Raw genomic sequence first — 23460 nt, 5'->3', positions numbered from 1 at the left:
GTTCGTCTTATTTAAAAACTTTTGTGAAATGTGTAAAAGTATATTTAACAATAAATCAAATATGATAGAAAAAAATTAATAATTACTTAATTTTTTTTGAATAAGACGAACGGTTAAACATTTCTAGAAAAGTCAACGGCATCAAATATTTTGGGACGGAGGGAGTAGTTAATTGGTGGGGATAGATGTATTGGATATGACTGGATAAAAGAATGTTGTGAAGTGCAAACACATCAACTTCAATCTTCTTGCAGGAAGTAGGAAATTGATCGTTGCTTGTGCCGCAAATTATGGAAACTGGTTACACTACACTGGCCAAGGTCACCTGTGACGGGCCCAAACCCTCATCTTTGACGGCTTCGCGCATGGTCAGTGATCAGTGGTCACTGGTGAGTCCAGTCACCTTTGACGGGTGGCCGGCCGTCACAGGTGACACCCATCTCTGACGGGCAAGTTACTAGAAGGCCGTCAGAGGTGTTGGTCTCCGCTAGCCTAGGGCGAGTTAGGACCCGTCACAGGTGACTCATCTCTGACGGCCCTTTAAATAAAGGCCGTCAGAGGTTGTGGTCTCCGTAGTTAGAAGCTGTCACAGGTGATCTACCTGTGACGGCCCCAAAAGTAAAGGCCCGTCACAGGTAGGTCACCTCTGACGGGCCTTACTTGCTAGTCCGTCACAGGTAAGGTTACCTTTGACGGATTTTTGTTCCGACCCGTCACTAATGAGTTAATTCCAGAAAAAAATAAATGCTAAATATTGGCTAGCCTCAGGATTTGCTAGCCATGCCCTCTGAAAAACAGAAACATCACAGATATATTCCAGTCACAGATCCATCACAGATACATCACCCCCCCAATATAACATCACAGATCCCCAACAACACATATATGCAGTTCAAATGCCACAATTTTGCACAGCAAATTCACACCCCTTGAAAGCCACAATTTCGGTCGTTGCTCATAGAACCGCATATATACTTACCAAATGGATTAAAGCCATAATGTCATCGACCTGCACAACCTGTCAATAAGGGAAAAAAAAAGGAGAAAACAGATGAATAGTACAACATAAATCGTAGTTGATCAAATGTGATGACAATTTAGTAAAGTACCATAAATATTGCACATATGAAAGTAAATTACATTGCACTCTATAAAAACATAATTTTTTACATCGCCAGAAATTATAAAAACATCTTTTTTACATCACAATAAATTATCTAGCCAAGTTCATGAGTCTATTTGGCATGAAAACGTCCTTTCTTGTTAATTATTTCTGCAAGAATAAAGGCGCACACTTCGCCTCTGATAGCGGGGGGGTTGATGGGTGAGATCTTGAAGCCAGCTCTACCTTTCTGTTTAATAAATAAGAGGTTAATTAGCACGTTTTGAATAGCAATGTAGATATTGAAATGAGCTTATTCGCCATTAGCAACAACCTCAGGGTCGAAATCTTTCACCTCTCTTAGAAGTGTTGACATGTTGTGGCACACGTGGAAACCACATTGGTCTCCGATCTGTTGTGCGCATGCAAACTTGGTGTCATGATAAAGTTCATTCTTGCCCTCCTTGTGCCTACCACCCTTTTCCACATATGGGTCCCAAGCCATATTTAAGGCCTTGGTGATTTCACTGAAATCATAATCTTTGGACTTATTGGAGTTAAGGTAGGTAACCCTACTCCACTTAGGTACGATGACTAGGAGAATCCAATGTCGCCTGCGCAGTGGTTATGTAGCGTTAGTACTAAGAACCTTAACTTCAAAAACAATATACACGAAGGGTATTGTCTTCTTACTCTTGGTTGTGTGCGCACATGATGTACTCCTTGTCTTGATGGGCCCATAAACACCGGTTGACATAGTCAACCACCTCAGTGAAGCTCTGTCGTAAATTAACCTCATTCACCATGGATGGATCAAGGAACCCAACCTGATTACCATGGCGACGACTCTCGATCCAACACAACCTTAAAATATTTACTTATTAGAACTAATTTAATTAGGAGATATAGTCCAGTCATATCACAAGTATAGAAGGTATGCACTTACAAGGAGTAGCATTTTAGAAGACCAGTGTCCAACTTCCGGATCCTGAAAAGGTCGAAGAGGTCATCAAAGCCTATAGTTATATAGGCAGGCGACGATAGGAACGGCTGGTGGTCGTGATGTCCAACTATGGATGACTCCCTCATTTTCCGCTTGGCATTGCTTAGCTCCATGTATTGCTTATGTAGCTCTCGGCAAGCAATACCCATCACAGCTAACACATTGTCCTCCACCAATGGCATGCCTAGCTCAAATTGGGCTGGCGCCCTCACGACCTTCCCCGATTTGCTCATCGGCATCGACGTCGCAGCCTTGCCCCTTTTTGGCTCCGGCGCCAACTCCCCGACCTTCCCCTTGCCGCGTTCACGCTTCTGGCCCTTGACAAGTGGTGGGGAGCTATCGGCCTTTCTTGTGGTCTTTATTGGAGCCAAGCTTTGAGCTATATCTGCCAAGTCCATATCAGCTCCACCGGGAGAATGAGGTACTGACAATGCCGGTCCACGGGGAGCCTCAATTGATAGCTTAGACTTGGGAGGTGTAAGCTCCGTCGGTCGACTTGGACGAGGAGTCATCTTCACAACTATGTCTTCTTTGGGCCATTGTATGAACGTCTTGCGCGCATCGCCCAAAGTCATGATTTCATCATTTGGGGGCACGGGCAGCGGATAGCCTGACCAGGTGTCCTTTACTGTATCGATGGACACCTTGGCATACCCAGCTAGCAGGTCTGCGCCGTGGACCTTGTCTGTAACCGAGGGCTTGAAAGCCATGCCCTCAGCGACTTCAGGAGCGAAAGTTGGGTGGACTCTCGCTAGTAGGACACACTGTGCTGCGCCTTGCATAAGGTGAAAGTTTGAATTTAATATTGGAATGTGTAAATGTCTTTTATTAGATATGGATTGGATAACAACAATTACCTCGATGTGGTCCACTGCAGCTAGTGGTGCGATCGGGAGACCAGGGGCCGGCACCTCTGTGGATGCACAACTACTCCTATGCTGTGACGGACTCGCGTCGTGTTGTACACGAGGAGTTGGTTGCACAGCAGGTATTGTGACTCGGGGTATATTCATGTCGGCGAGGACCTTGTTAACCCTTTCTTCCACCCTTGCATTCATGCTAGCTTCTAGTTCTTGAATGACCTCAACCTTAAGTTCGGCCTTCAAACGAGCGTCCCTCTCTTCCTTGGAGACTTTCCGTTTCCTATATTGGGAGCTGTACTGAGGGAGTCCATGCTTCCAGGGCACATCGCTACCAATTCCCCGAGTTCGGCCAGGATGTTCTTTGGTTCCGAGCGCCTTTGTGAGGATGTCATCTTCGCGCCTCTTCGGCGCGGACTCAACCTCGCTTTGTGAAGCTTGTTCAGCAACCAAGCACAACTAGAAAAGAAGATAGTCGTTTATACGAACTTGTACTTTATACGAACGGAAATTAGTTAGGTTAAGTAGTGAACTCACCAGTTCCTGATAGACGACGGCATCACTTTTGTTCTCAAATGTGACAGAGCCGTCCGGGTTGACCTTACCCCTTGCCCGCGCCCAATTGCGAGCTCTTTGTTCAGGGATGTCTGAAAACGGGGCAGGGACATTCGCTGCTGCAGCGGCTGCATCTTCTTGGGCCCATATTGCCTCCTTGCCGATGTACCCTGCGGTGCCCAGCCGATGCGGGTGCTCATTCCGTTGTTGCAGTACGCGATGTGCCTCGCTTGATTCCCTAAACTGTTGGGTGGTCTTGAGAGAGCAGAATTCCTCCCACACCGCTTCGGTTATTTGAGGGTATTCATCGAACGGCGTATGATTGCCGGGCGGGTTGACAAACTCGGTGAAGAGCTTCGACTTCCAATTCTTCCAAGCTTTGCCCATCTTTTGAAATGCCTTCCGCTTGAGCCTATCCTTTGCTTCGGCTGGAAATGTGAACCATTTCTCCATTGCCGTCCAAGCTCGCTCTTTCTCGGCTTCTGTGACCTTCCCGATATCTTTATGGAGGATCCCGAAGTTCTCACGTGCCGCTATCCCGCAGCAGTTAGACCATCTTCCAATGACAATCCTGGGCGCCGTGGGCCTACCACTAGCGTCAACCTCTCTTATAACTTGCACTGTGGTCGGCCATATATTTTGTGACCGCGGATTTCTACTAGACCTACTTGCACTTGTCCCGCCCGACATCGACGTATGTTGTTCATGCGGCAATTCTGCAGCACAAACAGAAGGCAATATTTGCTAAGGGGTGCTAGCTAAAATTTATGTGGTCATGTGGTGAAAATTTATCCTATAAATTACCATGAATTTCGGGTTGTTGGACCGCCGTTGTCGCGGGATGACCTTCGGCAACTGCCTCTGTGGCTGGGTTTGCTTCTTCCTTGATCCTCGCAGGTGTTGGGGAGGGCGGGTTTGCGCCGGGCGTTGACATGGTTTAACTTTCGCGAAAAAGATTATAAATTTCGTACCATTAGACTAAATAGCATTAGATCCAATGTAATATGGGGTATACTATGAAAGATATGGCCTCAGTTTTGCTGAGAAATATGCATCAATTACAATCATTTGCATGAAGAAAATAAAACAAGTGTAGTTCATCTGTTCTTATCCATAAAATAGAACAAGTGTAGTTCATCTGTTCTTATCCATAAAGAAAAGAGCAAGTGCAGGAAATTAGAGCAGTAGCAACAGCATGGCCATATAATAGCAGCAATAAGAGCAGTAGCAGGGCCATATAACAGCAGTAGGGGTATATATGCCACAGGGGCAGCAACAGCAGGGGGAGATTCACATAAACAGCAACAGCAGGGTGGAAATTCTCATAAACAGCAACAGCAGGGTGGAAATTCACATAAACAGCAACAGCAGAGGGAAATTCACATAGACAGCAAGAAGTACAGGGGCAACAACAGCAGTGGTATATAAATCATGCATATATTATTGTAGATAAAAAAATGAACAAGTGCAGAAAATCTGTTCTTATGCATAAAAAAAGAGCAAGTGCACAAAATCTGTTCTTATGCATAAAAAAAGAACAAGTGTAGAGGTATATAACCACTGAATCAATCATGCAAATTTAAAAAAAAGCAGCAGCAAGGGTACAGAATTTGCATGATTGACATAAAACAGCAGCAGGAGGAGTATATATGCCACAGGGGTAGCAACAGCAGGGGCAAATTAACTAAAACAACATGTCTAGATATACTCCTCTTATCAATCCAGAAGAAAAGAGCAAGTGCAGAAAATCTGTTCTTATGCATAAAAAAAGAGCAAGTGCACAAAATCTGTTCTTATGCATAAAAAAAGAACAAGTGTAGAGGTATATAACCACTCTACACTGGCCATTTAATAAGGAACAAGTGAACAAGTGTAGGGGCAAAAAAATGAACAAGTGTAGATAATCTGTTCTTATTGAGCAATTCATCACTGGCCATTTAACAAGGAACACATTGGGCAGCAGAAGCAGGGGCAAAGATACTCCACAGGGGCAGCAACAACATAAAACAAGGAACAGGTGTATTAACAAGTAGCCCACAATAACAGCAGTAGCAGGGGTGTAGATAAAAAAGGAGACAGTACTACTAACTTCATGTAAACAGCAATTCATCCATTCAATTCAAGCAAGTCTAGATAATAAAACAGCCCACAATCATTGTGGCAGCAGCAGCAAGGGTATATAAATCATGTATATAAACAACAATTCATACAATTGACCTATTCATAGACAAAAAGGATATATAAATCAACAAGTTTAGATAATCTGCAAAGCCTCCTTAATCATCAAATTATGACAGAAAACAAAATGCATGGAGAATTTTGGTGTCTAGGTCGGTTCCGTCCATGGACTACACTGGCCTATCCACCAAAATTCCCCATGCATTTTGTATTCTGTGATGGTTTGATAACCTCGGAACTACATTAAATCTGCGGCCAATCTATCAATTCTTCCCTTGTAACTAGATTTCAAACCCTACACCTAATAAATGTCCTTAATTATCAAAGAATTATAGAAAACAAAATGCATTGAAAATTTTGGTGTGTAGGTCGGTTCCGTCCGTGGACTACACTGACCAAACCACCAAAATTCCCCATGCATTTTGTATTTTGTGATGGTTTGATAACCCTTAACTAGCTAGCTTAATAAACTATTTCTAGCTAGCTTAATAACCCTCAATCCATCCTTTTTCAGCTAAATGTAAACATGATCCACAAAATTCAATAGGTCTAGCAAAAGGGAACAAAACAACATATATAGCAGTACACACTCCATGAATGGTTATATGTCCAAATGGCACTTAAATCCACATCCAAGTTGCAAACTAGCTACACATTCAAGTTTTAACAAATTAAGGCGATTGAAGCGCCCACCTTGGCAAGCATGCTAAACCCAGCTCCACCTGATCAGAGTTGCATGCATATATTAACCAATTTAACCTAAACGATTAAGCTGAGAAGGAAAGATCAACGGACAGTTCATTTATACTTTGACACTTGTCCAGTCGCCCTCACGCGACGCCCCTCAAATCATTTCTTCCTATATAGTTGATACCCACTACAAACATTAACTCCTATAAAACAGCCTCCAGGTTCATTGTCACGTCCAGAAATTTAGCCCAAATTTCCAGACTATTTTGTATATTAAATCCCTGTCCAGGACCAGCCAGGGTACACAAAACGACAAGTAATATAAAGTTCCAAACGTAAATAAAGCGTAAATACTTACAGAAGAGGCACTTAGTCCTCACACCGAAACAAAAGCAGCAGCAGCGGAAAAGGCGATCCTAGCGGGGCTTCAGCTCCACTCCACAGGCAAAACTCAATTGGGATCTGAGCCTTGGTCTTCTAACTTCGTCTTCAGCTCAGAAGCACTACACTTCTGAAAAGGGGGAATAATAGCAAGGCTGAGTACAACCACCGTACTCAGCAAGCCACACCAACGATGCAGACGTGCAAGGGGAACACAAGGACGGTTTGTGGCTATTTGCATAAAGGCGGTTGTAAAGCATTTTATTGAGCAAAACTGTAAAACTGTTGAGTAATTAAAGTAACATTAAATCTCCACTGATCAACGCTACACCACATTGAACAGGCCCAACCAATCCACCTAAACTACAGTGCATTGGGTCGATTTATTAAGGTAGGACTAATTACGGTGAATCTGGTCGACCGCCCCTAACCGCGGGCACGGCTATTCGAATAGTTTTACTCTGATCAGAGGTGTACAACTGTACCCACAAGACACAGCCCCACGACACGTTTCCGTGCGCCGACATGCCACCACGACATACCGGAAAGAGGCCGTGACAGGACCCTTCGCATAACCCCCTCTAACCAAGCACACCACACCTCAGGTTTCACCCCCGTTCCCAGCGGGCAACGGGCAGTCCCCTCTCGTGCCTAGGTGAATCCGGAAGCGACAGAGGCCGTCGCAGGGCCCGCCCCGCTCCATCACGCCCACCCTTGCCTGGATGCGTCGGCTAGAGGAAAGCTACACTACAAGCCCAGCCGTTGCCCACGCTGGCTTGTGGTAAGCACGATAAATTCTTCTAGGGTTTCCCGCGAACCGGTCCTTAATTGCCATGGGTGCGACTAGCAAAACCATGCACCCACAGCCCACTATTCAGTCACATTTTAGTTGGATAATTACGACCATGAAGCATTGCCAGGTGTCTCGAGCACGCAGCTCATTCTGATACTAAAAAGGTCTAATACTGTAATTATCCCATCAACTGAGCTAGTGGTAATTAAGCATGGCTAAGCATATAGTTCTAGCTAGGTTACATAAGTAACATGAGCTAGTCGATTTATTACCCCCGGTTGACAAAGGACAAATATCAAGTAAACATGGCACAAGCGAGCAGATAGATAATACCCGGATCCCATGTAATTAGCAAAACATGCATACTTATTTGCAAACGGTAAAACATTTATAAAATAGGCTCAATATGCTCAATGGGATTGTGTGACTTGCCTTGCTTCTTCACTTTGATCTTCCGAACTTTTTTCCTCGCGACCGCGGACTTCCGAAACGACGGGAACTACATGCTGGCACGCAAAACAAGGAAAAACTCTAATAAAAACCAAGAAAACAATACATCAAAAGTAAACAAACATGTAGAGCTCAATTTTAGATGAATTTTGCAAGTTGAATGGCTCAATTTGGAGTTCGAATGAATTAGATATGGATTTTAGAAGTTTTGAGCCATTTTAATGGATTTCTATAATTATTAACGAATTATGACGCAATTATCATTTATTTTTCCAAAGGAAAAGAGGGTTGCTGACGTCATCAAAGGGGAGGGGCGGCGCCGGCAAGCGGGCCCCACCGGTCAGCGGCACAAGGGCGCCGGTCCACCGTGGACCGGGACCACCAAGGCGGTCCACCGCCGGTCCACGGGAACCGACGGTCCGGATCGGCCCAAGCCGATCGGGCGGCCAGGGGCGGCGCGGCTGGGGCACAGCACGGCACAAAGCCGGCCTAGCTGAGCCATGGCGCAGCGGTAGCGCGGTCTCCGGCGACGGCGACCGATGGGCGGCGCGGGAGAGGCGGCACGCATGGGCGGCGGCGGCGCACGAGATCGACGCAGCGCAGCAAGGGGGTCCGGGCGGCCCAGGCGAGCGGGGCGGCGGCGCACGGCCAGGTGGTCGCCGGCGGCGGCCACCGGCGCGGCAGCGCGCACGGGAGACAGAGGAGGGAGGCAAGGAGGGAGAGGAGGAGCTCACCAAGGACGCGGCGACGAGGGGCGGGGAAAGGCGGGGAGCTCGGCGTCGGCGCTCCTCGGGACGAAGGCGGAACGGCGGCCCAGCGGCGTTCCGCGAGCGGGAACCAGCGGACGGCGGCCGGAAGGACTGGCGCGAGGGGAACCGTGTTCCGGCGGGATCCTGGCCGTGAAAAGCGGCGGCCGAGGTGCTCCTCGGCGCTGCGAAGCGAGCGGCGGCGGCGGGGCGGCTTAGGGTGGTTAGGAGCGGCGCCAAGCGGCGGCTGGAGGTGGTAAAGACGGTGGAGAGAGGTGGTGCGCGTGGCGACGGTGTTTCGGAGGCGGGGAGGGGAAATGGAGCGGATGCCGGGGTGCGGTGGGACGCTGCGATGCTATAGGTGGCAGCGGCGCAGTGCGGGGGCGACGGAAGCGGCGACGGCGCGCGGCTGGAGGGTCGCCGGCGTGCGGCGGCACACGGGAGCGGCGTGGGGAGCTCAAGAGAGCGCGCGGGAGGGGGCAGTGAGTTGGGGAAACGGATGAGGGGAGGTCGGGGTGCATTTTTATAGGCCCCGGAGGGGGAGATCGTGGCCGTGGCGGGCGGCAACGGCCGGCGGATGGAGCTCTGGCGACGTGGGCGAGTGGGGCTCGAACGGCGCCGATTTTTGGGGGCAAATGGGGGAGAAAGTGGAGGAAGGGGAGGACGTGGGGTGGACCACGTCTGCACGCGCGCGGGAGCGTGGAGGCGCGCGGAGGAAGCGGCGTCGTGGGGTGGTTTCGGCGGCCATGGAGGCCGGCCGAAGGTTGGGGACGGTCCTGACATGTGGGGCCTCGGGTCCCACATGTTGGTCGGAGAGAGAGAGAGGGCCGAGGAAGGGTGTTATGTGGACTTAAAGAGAGGAGAGCTAGGCTGGGCCGACCCGAGAGAGAAGAGGGGAGGAGGGAGGCGGCTGGGCCGGAGAGGAAAGAAGGAGGGAGGGGGATTGGGCCGAAAGCAGCCCAAAGAGAAGAAGGAGATTTTTATTTGTTTTCTTTTTATTCTAAATTGAGTTAATGAACTTTGTAACTTTAAAATTATTTCTTGAGCTCCGAAAATTCACGGGAAAAATCTGGAGAGTATTTTAGGGCACAAAGAATATTACAAAATATTCTCGGCCAATGATTTTTAAAGGAAAATTTTAATTTCCTCCATAATTTCACTTGATTAAATTGATTTAACTTTTATTTAATTTCTAGAAAATGCATTATTTAATGATTTTTAATCCCGAACGAAAATCGGGGCGTTACATTCATCCACGTCATCAGTGTTTTTCAGCCGTCCGATCAATCCGTCTGCTTATCCGTAGATAGACAGGAGGCCCAAGATCAATGTAAAGCAGCTGGGCTGATGGGCTCCTAGCCTCCCACGTCTTTTTCTCTCAGCCCATCTCTGTAGTACTCAGGCAGGCATAGCGTCCGTGGATCATATTATCATAAGACATTCTCAGCAAATTGTAAGCAAGTTTATTTAGGATTTTTGCACTGATATTGCACATAGAAAAAAATGCTCTTTTATGCCCGCAGCAACGCGCGGGGTATCAACTAGTATAGAATAGTGATGGGCTGCAAATTTTTATTTAATTACATGTCAGCCGGAAATTGAACTCGAGATCTTTTGACTAAACCATATATTGAGTTAGATACATCAACCAATTTAACCCAAAAAGTTTAATCTAATTAATGAGAAAATGCGGGCATCGACTTATACTCGAACGAATCGATCTCCCTAGCTATTAGTATATGTTTTAGTTTTGATGAATTTCTTTCTTATTTAGTGCCGTCTCCCTATATATTCTTTTTTGCTTTTGTCTGCACAAAACTCCGCAGCAATACGCGGGTTCCATCCACTAGAGTTTATGAGTGGTCTGTCACATTTTGTTCGATCTTCTTTTGTTAGCTCGGAATTGGAATTAGATGCCCACGCCAAAACGCCAGAAAATTTAATACCCAATCGGGATGTTATGTAAGTACTTTAATTAGTTGTACTACAGATTTTAATATGTGAAGTTTTGCATATCATGGATGCTGTTTCGGTTTAAGCCATTCAATTTATATACTCCCTTCGTATTTTAATGTATGACGCTGTTGACTTTTTGACAAACGTTTGAACTTTCGTCTTATTTAAAAAATTTATGTAATTATAATTTATTTTATTATGACTTGATTTATCATCAAATGTTCTTTAAGCACGACATAAGTATTTTTATATTTGCATACAAATTTGGAATAAAACGAGTAGTCAAACATTGGTTAAAAAGTTAATGGCGTCATACATTAAAATATGGAGAAAGTATTAATTAAAGCATTTTCTTTTAAAGCTGCAAGAACGCAACCTTTGCTAAAGTTGAGAATATGCATGTATGTATGATAACGGTGACATCACAGCGCAGGATTCGAACACAGAGCCAAGAGAACGGTCGGTGTAGCATCCGCCATAAAAGTCGGAGTAAAAAAAACAACTTATATATACATGAACATGAATTTATATAGGCTACGTACATACTACCAATATGCATGACGCCATTGACTTTTTTTTGTCATATTTGACCATTCGTCTTATTCAAAAAATTTATGTAATTATCATTTATTTTATAATGACTTGATTCGTCATCAAATGTCCTTTAAGCATGACATAAATATTTTCATATTTACACAAAAATTTTGATTAAAACGAATGGTCAAATGTTGGTCGAAAAGTCAATGGCGTTATACATTAAAAATACGGAGGGAGTATTAGATTATCATTTTTGATAGATGGAGTATGTAATATCCATTTATTTTATGGGTGAAAATTAAGCCCGAGCACAAATTTATAAATTCACAAAATAGTAGTCGAGTAATTATATTTATAACATCATATTTTAAAAAAATAAAAACGTTTTTATATTGTAAATTTACTACATTTGCATTATAATTAAATTGTAAATTTCAAAACTTATTTTGTAATTACAATTACATTGCAATCACAGTTTTCAACTTGTTAGGAAACAATAAAAAAACAATAAATCAATCATAGAAGACACGAGATTTAACGTGGAAAACCCTCCCAGAGCAGGAGAAAAAACCCACGGGTGCCAGCTAGCAAAATATCTTCACTGTACCGGGATGAGGTTACAACGCCGAACGACGGCTTAAAAGAAGTATATATGAAGGTGAAACCCTAAAAGAATAACGATCCGTACCCGGGTGCACAACGCTTCGTTTCATCCGAAGCTGACCTTTATTCATGTACAAATAAATTTGGATCATAAATCAACACAATTTGTTGTATATATAGAAAAGTATATATGAGAGATATAAGGCATGATTACGCGTATAGAAGATAAAGCAATCACACAAGAAAAAAAGTCTATTGAAATTAAGTGAAAAATGTGACATTTAGTAAAACCGAAATACTAGCAAACACCGATAACCATAGTTACATACTCTTATCACGAGTTAGCTCACTGATCTCATGGACCATCTCCTCTAGTTTTTTATACGATGACCCACCAATCTCCATGGCCTTCTTAGAAAGCACTGCGAGTTCACTTACTCTAGTAGATGCCCATTTTCCTTCCTCTCCAAATATCAACTCCCTTGCCATCACCTGCACTTCTTCCCTTGCAACCAATCCATTTTCCATGTCATCTTCTCTTTTCTGTGGCCAAACCCTGAGCCCAACTCTTAGCATATCAACCACAAATTTTGCATTCAGTTTCTGCTCAGCTGCCATTGGGAATGCAAGTATTGGCACACCCATAGAGATGCTCTCCAACACCGAATTCCACCCGCAGTGGCTGAAAAACCCTTTGATAGACTTATGGCTTAGAACCCCGACTTGATCGATGAAACCTTGGTATACCTTCCCCTTGTCCCCAAACCTATTCTCGAAATGGTCCTCTGAATCAAACCATTTGGACCTGACCACCCATAAGAAATCTAGACCAGACTGATCTAACCCGAGCGCTATCTCCTCTAGTTGAGTCCGACTTAGGTCAGCCTGTGAACCAAATGCGACATACAGCACCGGTCGGTCCATGGCGAGCCGCGAGTCGAGCCAATCCGATACATCCCGGTCCATATTCCGGCCCAGTTCGGATGCAAGACACAGAGGACCGACCGGCCATAGCTTCACAGGGGACATCCGGCTCCAACCGTCGAAGCATAGCGGCTCGAGCTCCACGAAGGAATTGACGATAATGCCCTCGCTGGAGTCCATGCTTGCCTTGGTCTCGCACGCGAGGTCCCAAAGCGGGCCGGTCGGCTCCGGCTCGTCGATGGGCGGGTTCAGGTCGGCTCGGGTGAGCCGGAGCCCGGGCAAGCCGTCGACCTCGAACGGCTCGGACGGCGAGCCGACGCGCGCGTGCGGCTTGTGTGCCGTGACCGCGCCGGCGACGTACGTGGCGAAGGCGCTCATGCCGTAGGAGACGAGCCGCGGCACGCCGCCGGCGTCGGCGGCGGCGAGCTCGGCCCACGGGAGGAAGCCGTCGTGGACGAGCACGTCGGGCCTCGGCTCGAGCCGGGCGAACGCGGCCGCGAACGCCGGCCGGAGCGCGGCGGACGCGGCGACCACGTCGGCGAGCTGGGACGGGGACGCCAGCTCGTCGTCCATGCTCTGCGGCGGCGCCGCGCCGTCGTTGAGGCCGTCGTCGGTGGGGAAGGGGAGCTCGACGACGGCGGCGGCTCCGGCTCCGGCGAGGCTGGCGCGGATGAAGGGCGCGTCGCGCGGGGTGGTGAAGAAGGTGACCTTGGAGGCGAGGCCGCGGGCAAGGAGGAGGCGCGTGAGGTGGAGGAGCGGCATGGCGTGGCCCTTCGCCATGAACGGCAGCATGGCCACGTGACGGAGCTCCGGCGAAGCAGCTGCCATCGATCGATCGGCTACCGACGACACTAGCTACACCGTACCGTTCGTCCGTAAGAGGCTCGCGAATTGGTTATTTGGTTTGGGGCGTTTGTGTGCGTCCGTCTTCGCATTCGCGCTCGCTATATAAGTTCAGAATATCCTTTTTTTTATAAGACCTATTTAAATGGGACTAAAAATTTTAAGTCCCTACCACATCGGATGTTTGAATACTAATTATAAATATTAAACGTAGACTATTAATAAAACACATCCATAATCTTGGACTAATTCACGGGACGAATCTATTGAGCATAATTAATACATGATTAGCCTATGTGATGCTACAGTAAACATTATCTAATTATAGATTAATTAGGTTTAAAAAATTTATCTCACAAATTAGCTTTCATTTATGTAATTAGTCTATATTTAATACTCTAAATTAGTGTCAGAGACTAAAGTTAAGTCTCTTATCCAACCTCCACCTAAGTCTCATCTTACGTAAGCACCAGCCCACTATGCGCAACAATAAGTGCACTGTCTAAACCAACGTGAGAAAAATGGTACCATCTTACATAAGTTCCAGATCACTAGCTACCAACAATAAGTGAACTGTCTAACCAACACGAGAAATACATAGGACTAGTTTGAAAAACTTAAAGATCACGAGATGCAGTTAGCTGGTAGTTGCTAGTCTCAGATTCAGAAACAGCTAGCTGCTAGTCAGACTGTGAGGGTCTAGAGAAGCTGCAAAACCCAACTTCTAATTTATTTTTTGAATTCTATAGCCATAGATTCTCTCATAATCTAGATTATGTTTCGAACAGTTACAGTTTCTGAAAATAGCTGCAGCAGCTAGAAACTTCTCCAAATAGGATCATAGAGGCCAACAATAAATTCCTTCCTGATCTTGCGATTGAAAAAACTCTCATATTTAATATTTACGACCAAAATTTAAACATGATATATAGTATAGGGAGTGTCACGGCACTATTACATAATCGATTTTTATGGACAAGCCCCCTTTTAGTCTCCAGACTGACCGTATAACATTATCCGCAATGAAAAAAAAAGATTTGTATGAAAAATCAATTTTCAGATGGGCCTCTTAATAGGCTCGTCTGTGAAAATAAACCTATTTTCGCAAGTGGACTTGTTAAGTGGACCGCCTGCTACAAGCCCAAAGAGCTAGCCGCCCACTCCACTCTCCCTTAAAAATCTAACCCTTATCATCTCCCCTCTCTATCTCCCCTCTCCTCCCTCATCCTCTCCTCCCCTCACCCCACTCCACCTCCTCTCCTCCACTTTCACAGACCAGTGAAGGCGGCCACGCTGGCGAGCACTTCAAGAGGTGGACAAGGTGGCGGCGGCGACAATGGCTCCTTCATGCGGAACTGAAGCGGCGGCGGCAGCTTCGTCGAGGCTCGCGGTGGCCGAATCAGATGAGGCTCCCTCGCACGGGCATGGGGTCAACAGCAGCGGCTTCCTCAGGTCCACGGCGGTTGGATCTAGCAACGACTCCCTCGCGTGGGCTTGGGAGCAACAGCGGCGGCCTTGGACTGGTCGGATTTGCCACTGTCACCCACTGGAACGACAGACTCACTCAATCCGTGGACTGGTGGCGGTAGGCCCGGACTGGACGGATCCCGCCACGCACCGGTGCACACTGTAGTGACAGGTCCACCAAACCTGACCGGGGACAACAAGATTGGCGGCGGCAACTGGAGCGGCAACCTACCCGTTTGGAAAGGTGTTGATTTTCACAAACACGGGTTCTGGCTGCCTACAAAAATGGGTTCTGGCTGCTTGCGAAAGTCCATTTTTTAAGTAGCACTAATAGAAAAATGATTTTTCATGGCGTTGTCTTATAATTTTTGCTGGTCGAAAAATGTGATAACCACTGGCAAATACGTAACGAGGGGGTGGAGGGCACCGCCCGTCTAATACGACCGCCAGCGAAAATATGTCTATTTTTGCTTTCGGTCACTTAGGTGCGCCACCAGCGAAAATAGATAATCTTTGCTAGCGGTCGAATTTTTCCTGGCGGCCAAAAAAAACAGAACCGCTGTTGAAAACCCAGCTCTCACAAAAAAAACATTCGGTCACATTTAAAATCACCCACCTACCACCTTTTCCTTCTCTCCACACCCTCTCCTCTTCTTCTCTTCAAATCAACTCCTCTTCTCTCCACATCCCTTCCTCATTCCTCTCCTCCCTCTCGACACCCCCACCGGTGACGGCGGCGGTGACCGGCGGCGACGACCGGGTTCGGCGACTGGGCGACGCCAGAGGAAGGAAGTGGCGGCGCCACCCCTGCCCTCCCATCCCCTCCTCTCTCCTCTCCCAGATCTGTCCGAGGGAAGAAGGCCGCCGACGCACAACAGAGGCGGCGGCGGGGAGGACGGGTGCGGCGCCATGGCGACGAAGAAGGTGATGTTGTCGCAGAGCACCCCGAAGTCGAGCTCCATCACCACGCACCTCCCATCCCTCCCCTGCAGGAAAAGCCTCAGATCCAGCGCCTCGTCGCCCGCCGAATCCGCCTCCTTCGAGACCACCACCAACGGCGCCACCACTGCCGCCGTCTCCGCCGGGACCACCACTGTCTCCGCTGCGGGCATCACCGGCGGCGGCGGGAGCGGGGACACAAAGTCGTCGAGATTGATGGGCGAGATGCGGGCGGGGGAGAGGATGCAGCGGGGGTCGATGAGGCCGCCAAGCCCGGCCAGCTTCGACGAGGTCGGCGAGCTGTGAAACGACGAGATCGAGGGGGAATTGGGCGGCAGCTTCCTCCCGGCCGCACCCCACCCACTCCTCCCAGTGCCAGGGAAGACGCCATGGCCGACGAGGTGGAAGAAGGGATAGGACGGAGGCCGGGGCTCTGCGGGACGCCGGCAAAGGAGCAGCACCAGCCCCGGGGCCTTCGCACGGCGGACCCCGCACCTCGGCACCACCCACGGTGCCGTTGAGCCCCACTGCCTTCCATCCTCGCCGTCGCCAGCGCAGATCTGCACAAATTTTGACAATTTGACCCTTTGCAAAAACTATTTTTACAAATGAACCGCTGCCAAAACTTATTTCAAATCTGACCCTTCTGCTCAACGCCAAATCATATGGCGCTGAACTTAGACACCTCAACGCCACGTCAGCTGGCGCTGAATGCCGTGCCAAGAATACACAAGTATTAAGATATCATTAAAAAAACTGTCATATGGTTTTTTGAGTGATTTTTTTTAAATCTAACCTAATGTATAGTTGTAATATAATTTCACTATAACTATGCTATAACCACACTACACTATATTGTATAAGTATTATAATAATTTTTAAAAAATAGAATAAACTTGGCCTCTACATCCCAAATATCCAATCGAATATACATAGCCAATATAAGTACTAAAATAATATATGCAACTTTATACCTAAATTATATAGAGATTATAATATAATTATATTATAGTTATATTTAAAAGTTTCCGATTGTTTTTTATCTAATCCCTTAAATAAAAAGTGGATGAGAGAAAGGAGACATCCCTCGTGTAAACAGCGATCTCTCTGCGGGAACTTGAAGTAATTGAGAGGAATTTATAGCAATCAATCGTGCATTGATGACGTGCCATGACCAGTCAAAAGACTTTTACTATTTATTGACCCAGCGTGTTCTCATGGTCGAGATACAAAAGCACAGTCGGACCTTTTAGTGCTTTTTTAGTTGTGACCTTGAACAATGACGACAGGCGATATACGCCGCTTCGCTACATGGCCTATTCACTTCGATGCTATTTTTAACCTTACCAAATTTTGGTAAAGTTGTAAAAAAAAAATAGCTACATCTAGTTTACTGCCAAATAATATCAAAATTTGGTAAGTTTTTTTTGGCAACAAAGTGAACAGGCCCTGTATTAACTTTGGTGAACAACCTTACCGCCGCTTTCATGACCCAACGTTACTTTCTTCAACAACCAGGGAGCACTCTAAACCGCTTCTGGAAACATCTATTTTCTCATTATGTATTAGCTGTTAGAATAGCTAAACAATATGATTCATAAAAAACTATATATAGAGAAGTTCTTAAAATAATCAAATAAATCAATTTTTAATTTTATAATAACTAATACTTGATTCAGATTAATCATGTTTTACTGATTTTTCTTGTTTTGAATGCACCAAAAAATGTCCAATCGCTGAAAAGTAGCTTCATAAGTAGCTTGTGAGAAAATTGTGAGAGCAGCACAAACGGTAGAATTATCCCAAACAAGCGATATATATTTCATAATGAACATAAATCTGCTTCTACAATATACTCCATCAGTAACATGAGCACCAACCACAAGGTTTATTAGAGACAATGCCAGCCCCATGCTAGGACAAGCTTATTTCAGCTGTTCTTCCTCCTCCTCTTCTTCTTCTTCATCATCATCATCATAATCTTATCGCCATAATTTATCGCCATTTTCGCATCCGTCCATAAGATTATACCTATTTCTTCCCCAGTTCTGAAATGTCCAAACATCTATGTGTTTACAACCACGCGGCGTTCTTGATCGGCGTGACGACGGCCTTGACCTGCAGGTAGTTCTTCAGGCTGTCGATGCCCTTCTCCCTCCCGATGCCGCTCTGCTTGTATCCGCCGAACGGGATCGCGGCGTCGAAGACGTCGAAGCAGTTCACCCACACGGTCCCGACCCTGAGCGCGCGGGTCAGGGTGTTGGCCGTGTTCAGGTTGTTGGTGAAGACCCCAGCAGCCAGCCCGTACTGGCTTGCATTTGCCCTCTTGATGACCTCGTTCAGATCACTGTCGACATAGCATAAATTGCGTTATGGTTTTGTCAGTTATGTGCATCCTAGTTATGTAGAGGCCAGAAATGTTCTTAGTATGGTTGTATCAACTTGATGTAATTGTCTGAGATCAATAAAAGCTTCCTTTATCTTAAAAAATATATATAGTCTTCGGTTCAGTTCTTGATTAATTTGGTTACTGCTAAGAGTTTGGGACAGGATGCATGTGAAATGGAGTGTTTACTCACTTGAACTTCAGAATGGACTGCACAGGGCCAAATATCTCTTCTTGAGCAATCCTCATGTTATCCTGAAGCAATCACCATACAATAAGTGTTAAGAAGATGAGGCAACAAAGGAGAAGGACAATCTGTGCTGACATTCTTTGACGTTATCCTAAGCTTAATTACCTGTACATCCGAGAAAATTGTTGGCTGGATGTAGTAACCTTTGTCACCTAATCTGTCGCCACCAGTCACAAGGTTGGCTCCACTGTCAACACCATACTTGATGTAGCGCAAGATCTTGTTGAATTGCTCGTCATCAATCTAGAAGTATTAAAACAAAATTTGCAAGGTTATCATCAGTCCAAAACCTGAATGTGTTATGATGACTGGATACTTGACAATACGATTGAAGGTAATTAATGTAAAGCCTGCATGATTATACCACATCAATGCATGGCCATGTGATGGATAACTGAAGGACAGGCAGTATGAAGGCTGAATGTGCTAGTCAGTACTATGTACCTGAGGGCCCTGTTCAACACCATTCTTGAATGGATCACCAACCACACGCTTGAGAGCACGAGCCTTGGCCTTCTCCACGAACTCATCATAGATACGCTCATGCACAAATGTACGAGACCCAGCACAGCAACATTGTCCCTTGAAATTTTAAGTCAAGAAAAATCATTTAGAGATTTCAAACTAATGAACAAAGTTGTTGTGCCTGCTTTGACATAATTTATCATGTGGTACCTGGTTAAAGAACAGTGCAAAATGCGCAAGCTCAACAGCATGGTCAACATCAGCATCATCCATGATGATGAAAGGAGACTTGCCTCCTAGCTCCAGTGTCACTGACTTAAGGTTGCTCCTTGCAGCCAACTCAAGGACGACTTTTCCAGTATCGGTCGATCCAGTGAATGCAATCTATATTGAAAGTGAAAGTAAAATCTTAGAATGCAACTGAATTTAAATATTTTAATACTATAAATCTAAATATTGCACTGTTTTCTGGCCATTATCTGTAAAATACAGGAATTACAAGAAAACCACAAGTTTACCTTATCGACATCCATGTGACTAGCAAGAGCAGCACCAGCAGTAGGTCCAAAACCAGATACCACGTTAACAACACCGTCTGGGAGTCCAGCCTATTTAATCATTTAAGATGATCAATTCTGATTCAATAATGTGTAGCTGATATAGAACATTGTTCACTGTAGACTAGAAAATATAAAGAATGCTTCAGCTGGTCAGACTTAGTCAAAAATGCACTCTTTCTTTGCACTGAAGCAAGCCAGAATTGATGGCTGCATTGACAAAGAACTAAACAAACAGATCATGCAATGAAATTTGAATCATTTCACTCTAGGTCTTGGATATTAGACCTAAAAGGATTATTGACACTAGAATGGGTTGTTTCTATCCCTTCCTTTCGGGAAGATCTGAACTTGCAGTTGCTTCTTGATCACTAGACTGCAGGACAAGAAATTCTGTAAAATGCAATTCTCAGTAACCATATTTTGCAAAATGGTTGCTTTAGAACTAATTATAATATTTTGCAATCCCAAAACTACACAAGCCAACAACAGGCCATTCTCAGTAATCATAATAAATGTCCAAATAGCATGGAGCAATTAAAAATGGATTCCTCTCATTGAACAAAAATTACGAAAATGATCACTGCACCAACCTCATGCAACAGCTTAGAAGCAAATAGAGCAGACAGAGGAGTTTGCTCAGCCGTCTTGAGCACAACAGTGTTTCCACAAGCCAAAGCAGGGCCAACTTTCCACGCAAACATCAGAAGCGGAAAGTTCCATGGGATGATCTGACCTGCGACACCAATGGGCTCGTGCAGCACCTGTACATGGTGTGGGCCGTCAGCCGGCACGACAAGCCCATGGATCTTGTCAGCCCAACCTGCAAACATTTCAGCACGAGTGGAACAATATTAGCCACCTGCATAGGCACCTTGTTGATCATTGCTGTTGATGTCAGAAGGAAGCTTACTCACCAGCATAGTACCGCATCAGCCGTGCCACCATTGGCACTTCAATGTTGGCAGCTTGCGCATACGGCTTGCCGTTGTCCCATGTCTCCAATGCAGCAATTTCATCGTTGTGCTTCTCAATCAAGTCAGCAAACCGCAACAGAATCCGGGATCTCTCCTGTAGAAGAAAATAAATTGTGTACTTCTATGAGCATGACTTCAGAACAATACAACAGTAGCAGCTAGCAACAGAAGTGTCAGTAAGTGTTTACATAGGCAGTCATCTTTGGCCATGGCCCTTCATCGAAAGCCTTGCGGGCCGCATGAACCGCACGGTTAATATCCTCCGCATCGCCTTCAGCCACATGGGCAATCAGCTCCCCGGTACGAGGGTCCAGAGTTGGGAAAGTTTTGCCTAATGAAATTGCAATGCACAATTTGAATTATGAGCTCAACTTACTGTCACAAAAAGAAATTTAAAACCAATCTATTTTTCTCAGTTCATGGGCCTTGTGGTGTTCAATGCCTATAGAACAGCTGAAGCCCACCAAACTAGCCTTATGAATCCAATCTCATTACTACTAGTTGAGTTGAAATAGTTTCATAGGAAGGGCTGAGCTGAAGAAGTGTACCAGATGCTGAATCAACGAATTTTCCATCAATGAGGAGCTGAGTGTAGTTCACTTGGACTGGGGGTGATATGGGCTCCTCTGCTACTGCTGCAGTGCTGAACCTCTGAAGGATTCCCGGCAACAATCCTTGTGTCCCATCTGCAAGCAGAAAATGCATAGTCAGGAATAGTACGAGTACTACAGTAGTAGCAGTGGTACGGAGTAAATCCATTTCCTAAGATCATGTATTCAATGAAGTCTGAATGGGACAGTAAATGCCCCTCAAAAATGGTACAAAAATAATATATGGTCCCTAGATCAAATGCCTCCACACATGGTGGAAGAAAGGAGCATTTAAACATACTTAAACATTATTTTTCAAAACTGGCGTTTCAAGAAAAAATTTGCGTAAGTGATAAATTTGTCCCCAGGAAAATAACCTGAAAAACAAGCACACAGGACTGAAAAGTATAATACATCGCCAATACTGTCCTACATGTGTTTACCCCGTCTGTCTGTAATTCTAGGGAACTAAATTTATTTCATGTTTCTTATAGGTACAAACTAGTTTATATCTTGACCGGCCTGAAGGATGATGGGAAAAATAAGAGTTTAAAATTGTGCCTCAGTGTAGCGCAGATAAGAAAGCCGATTACAACTTGTCCCTTTCTTTTTGACTGAATGACCACTCAATAATGTCCAGGAGTGTTACTGTGCTGCCCGGCAACTAGTAAACTAGTACTAATCAGTAATTTCAGATAAAGAATAGTGTTTTGAATTTTTATGGTATCTGCTTGTCATTTCATAGTCGAGGCAATTCACATCGGTTTCGCTGTATATATGGTGACATTAGCAAACAAGAACGGTTTGGAACCAAAAACCTAAGATTTTCTATGGCACTGATAAGGACTGAAGAAAAACTGGTATCCTATCATGTCAAGGAAAGAAAATATCACAGCCCACCGAAGAAAAGAGGAAAGGTCCAATCTGCCGCTCATGCTCATGACTCATATCTGACGCCAAAAATCCTAGAAACCCCATATTTTCCGGGTCAAGATAAGGCAGGGATTTCTCACTACAACCAGATTAGCTGACAAATAGGTATACTACACAGAAAGTAGTGGAGGACAGCAACGTTGAATGAAGGATATTTTCCCAAAAGATGAGGACACAACCTGATCTAAAAGATCAACTCTAGAGGCTGAATTTCTGGGTGAAAAAGCAAATTCAAGAATCATTACAAGCTACTACAACAATACCATTTTTTTTTCATACAAACATGGTTGAGTTCTAGTACCAAATTGAATCTTGCCATCAGAGCAGTCACCCATACAGCAAGAGATAATGTTTTTAAGCACCCAATAATTAAGCCCTGTCATGAACCAATAATTAAACAGTGGCACTAGTGACAACAACACACCAACCCTGGAATTCAGATCAGTCAGGTCCGGCCAATCCCTCCAAGATCCAAAACCCCACCACCACCCAAAAAGAGACAAACAGAAGCCGCCCTACAACGGTGTGGCATCAACCAAAGGTGGGAAAAATAATTCCAAGACACCCCCCAACAACATTGGGGAAAAAATAATTTTACCCACCAAGAAACACAAATAACACATGAACTTTTTTTATTTTTTTCCTAGAACACATGAACTTGGCCACGAATACCTACTTCTAGTACCAACCAAGATTCTGTACAACCAAAAAAAAGTACGGTGGAATTAACAAGGGGTCCAGGGGATGATGAATCAATCAATATACCTGCCCTGCGGAGCGCAGAGGGGACAGCAGGCGAGGCGGCGGCGGCGGGCCTGGACAGCAGGCAGCGAGAGAGCAGCGATGAGCCCCTCCTTGCAGCAGCGGCAGCCATGACCGATACCTCCCTCCCCCCTAGAGAATTTATTGCTCAAATCAACCGCACCACCAAACCCCCTCTGCACTGCAGCCGCAGCAGCCAAGGTCAGTAATGGAATGGAAGGGATGCGCGGAGCTCGTACGTCCCCAGTGGAATGGAAGAGGAGCAGTAATGGCGGCTTTGCTTTGAATTTGGCCGAGTTGTTGGGGGAGGAAAGCCAGGGCTTTACCCCCTCCTCTTTAATAGGAGTAGGGGAACGGATGGATCATGTATGATTAGATGTGGGGCCCACTTGCTAGCGGGCGAGAATTATTTTTGGTTTGGTTTGGAGAGGTAGGAGGGATCTTCTGTGGCTTATGTTTTGCTCCAGCTCGGACTAACCAAATAGTTTCAGCTCCATCTAAAATAAGAGTGGA

At 45.6% G+C, this 23460-nt stretch overlaps 3 protein-coding genes across 3 annotated transcripts; all 3 read right to left on the bottom strand.

Annotated features, from left to right (window-relative positions):
- Nucleotides 1-1052: 1052 nt before the first annotated feature.
- On the bottom strand, nt 1053-3081 carry LOC136357132 (uncharacterized). The gene is made up of 4 exons (XM_066311926.1): nt 2049-3081; nt 1796-1966; nt 1437-1716; nt 1053-1352 (listed from the first exon to the last, which is right to left on the bottom strand). The coding sequence occupies exons 1-4, from the start codon at nt 2885-2887 to the stop codon at nt 1236-1238; spliced, it is 1407 nt and encodes a 468-aa protein (XP_066168023.1). The 5' UTR covers nt 2888-3081; the 3' UTR covers nt 1053-1235.
- Nucleotides 3082-12088: 9007 nt separating this feature from the next.
- LOC4340726 (UDP-glycosyltransferase 90A2) lies at nt 12089-13699 on the bottom strand. The gene has a single exon (XM_015786036.3). It carries the CDS (start codon nt 13604-13606, stop codon nt 12176-12178), a length of 1431 nt encoding a protein of 476 aa, XP_015641522.1. The 5' UTR covers nt 13607-13699; the 3' UTR covers nt 12089-12175.
- A 4125-nt stretch (nt 13700-17824) lies between these two features.
- Nucleotides 17825-23249, bottom strand: LOC4340725 (aldehyde dehydrogenase family 2 member B7, mitochondrial). The gene is made up of 11 exons (XM_015787848.3): nt 22951-23249; nt 21211-21348; nt 20851-20993; nt 20603-20756; nt 20279-20508; nt 19647-19736; nt 19339-19512; nt 19108-19245; nt 18769-18906; nt 18607-18668; nt 17825-18374 (listed from the first exon to the last, which is right to left on the bottom strand). The coding sequence occupies exons 1-11, from the start codon at nt 23057-23059 to the stop codon at nt 18101-18103; spliced, it is 1650 nt and encodes a 549-aa protein (XP_015643334.1). The 5' UTR covers nt 23060-23249; the 3' UTR covers nt 17825-18100.
- Between the last annotated feature and the right edge of the window lie 211 nt (nt 23250-23460).

Source organism: Oryza sativa, chromosome 6 (genome assembly GCF_034140825.1).
Source record: "Oryza sativa Japonica Group chromosome 6, ASM3414082v1".
In the NCBI taxonomy this organism is placed as follows: domain Eukaryota; kingdom Viridiplantae; phylum Streptophyta; class Magnoliopsida; order Poales; family Poaceae; genus Oryza; species Oryza sativa.
This window is presented reverse-complemented; position numbering and strand designations above follow the sequence as displayed.

Bases quoted from the DNA above. Each gene is read 5' to 3' on its own strand.
- LOC4340725 (XM_015787848.3), bottom strand. From the start codon at position 23,059: ATGGCTGCCGCTGCTGCAAGGAGGGGCTCATCGCTGCTCTCTCGCTGC. The intron at 19,737-20,278 runs GTTGGTGCAGTG...ATGATTAAATAG, and splicing joins CTTCTAAGCTGTTGCATGAG to GCTGGACTCCCAGACGGTGT. The intron at 18,907-19,107 runs GTACATAGTACT...TAATACTTCTAG, and splicing joins GTGTTGAACAGGGCCCTCAG to ATTGATGACGAGCAATTCAA.
- LOC4340726 (XM_015786036.3), bottom strand. From the start codon at position 13,606: ATGGCAGCTGCTTCGCCGGAGCTCCGTCACGTGGCCATGCTGCCGTTC.
- LOC136357132 (XM_066311926.1), bottom strand. From the start codon at position 2,887: ATGCAAGGCGCAGCACAGTGTGTCCTACTAGCGAGAGTCCACCCAACT. The intron at 1,967-2,048 runs GTAAGTGCATAC...AAATATTTTAAG, and splicing joins CTTCTAAAATGCTACTCCTT to GTTGTGTTGGATCGAGAGTC. The intron at 1,353-1,436 runs GTTGTTGCTAAT...TTTATTAAACAG, and splicing joins TGAAAGATTTCGACCCTGAG to AAAGGTAGAGCTGGCTTCAA.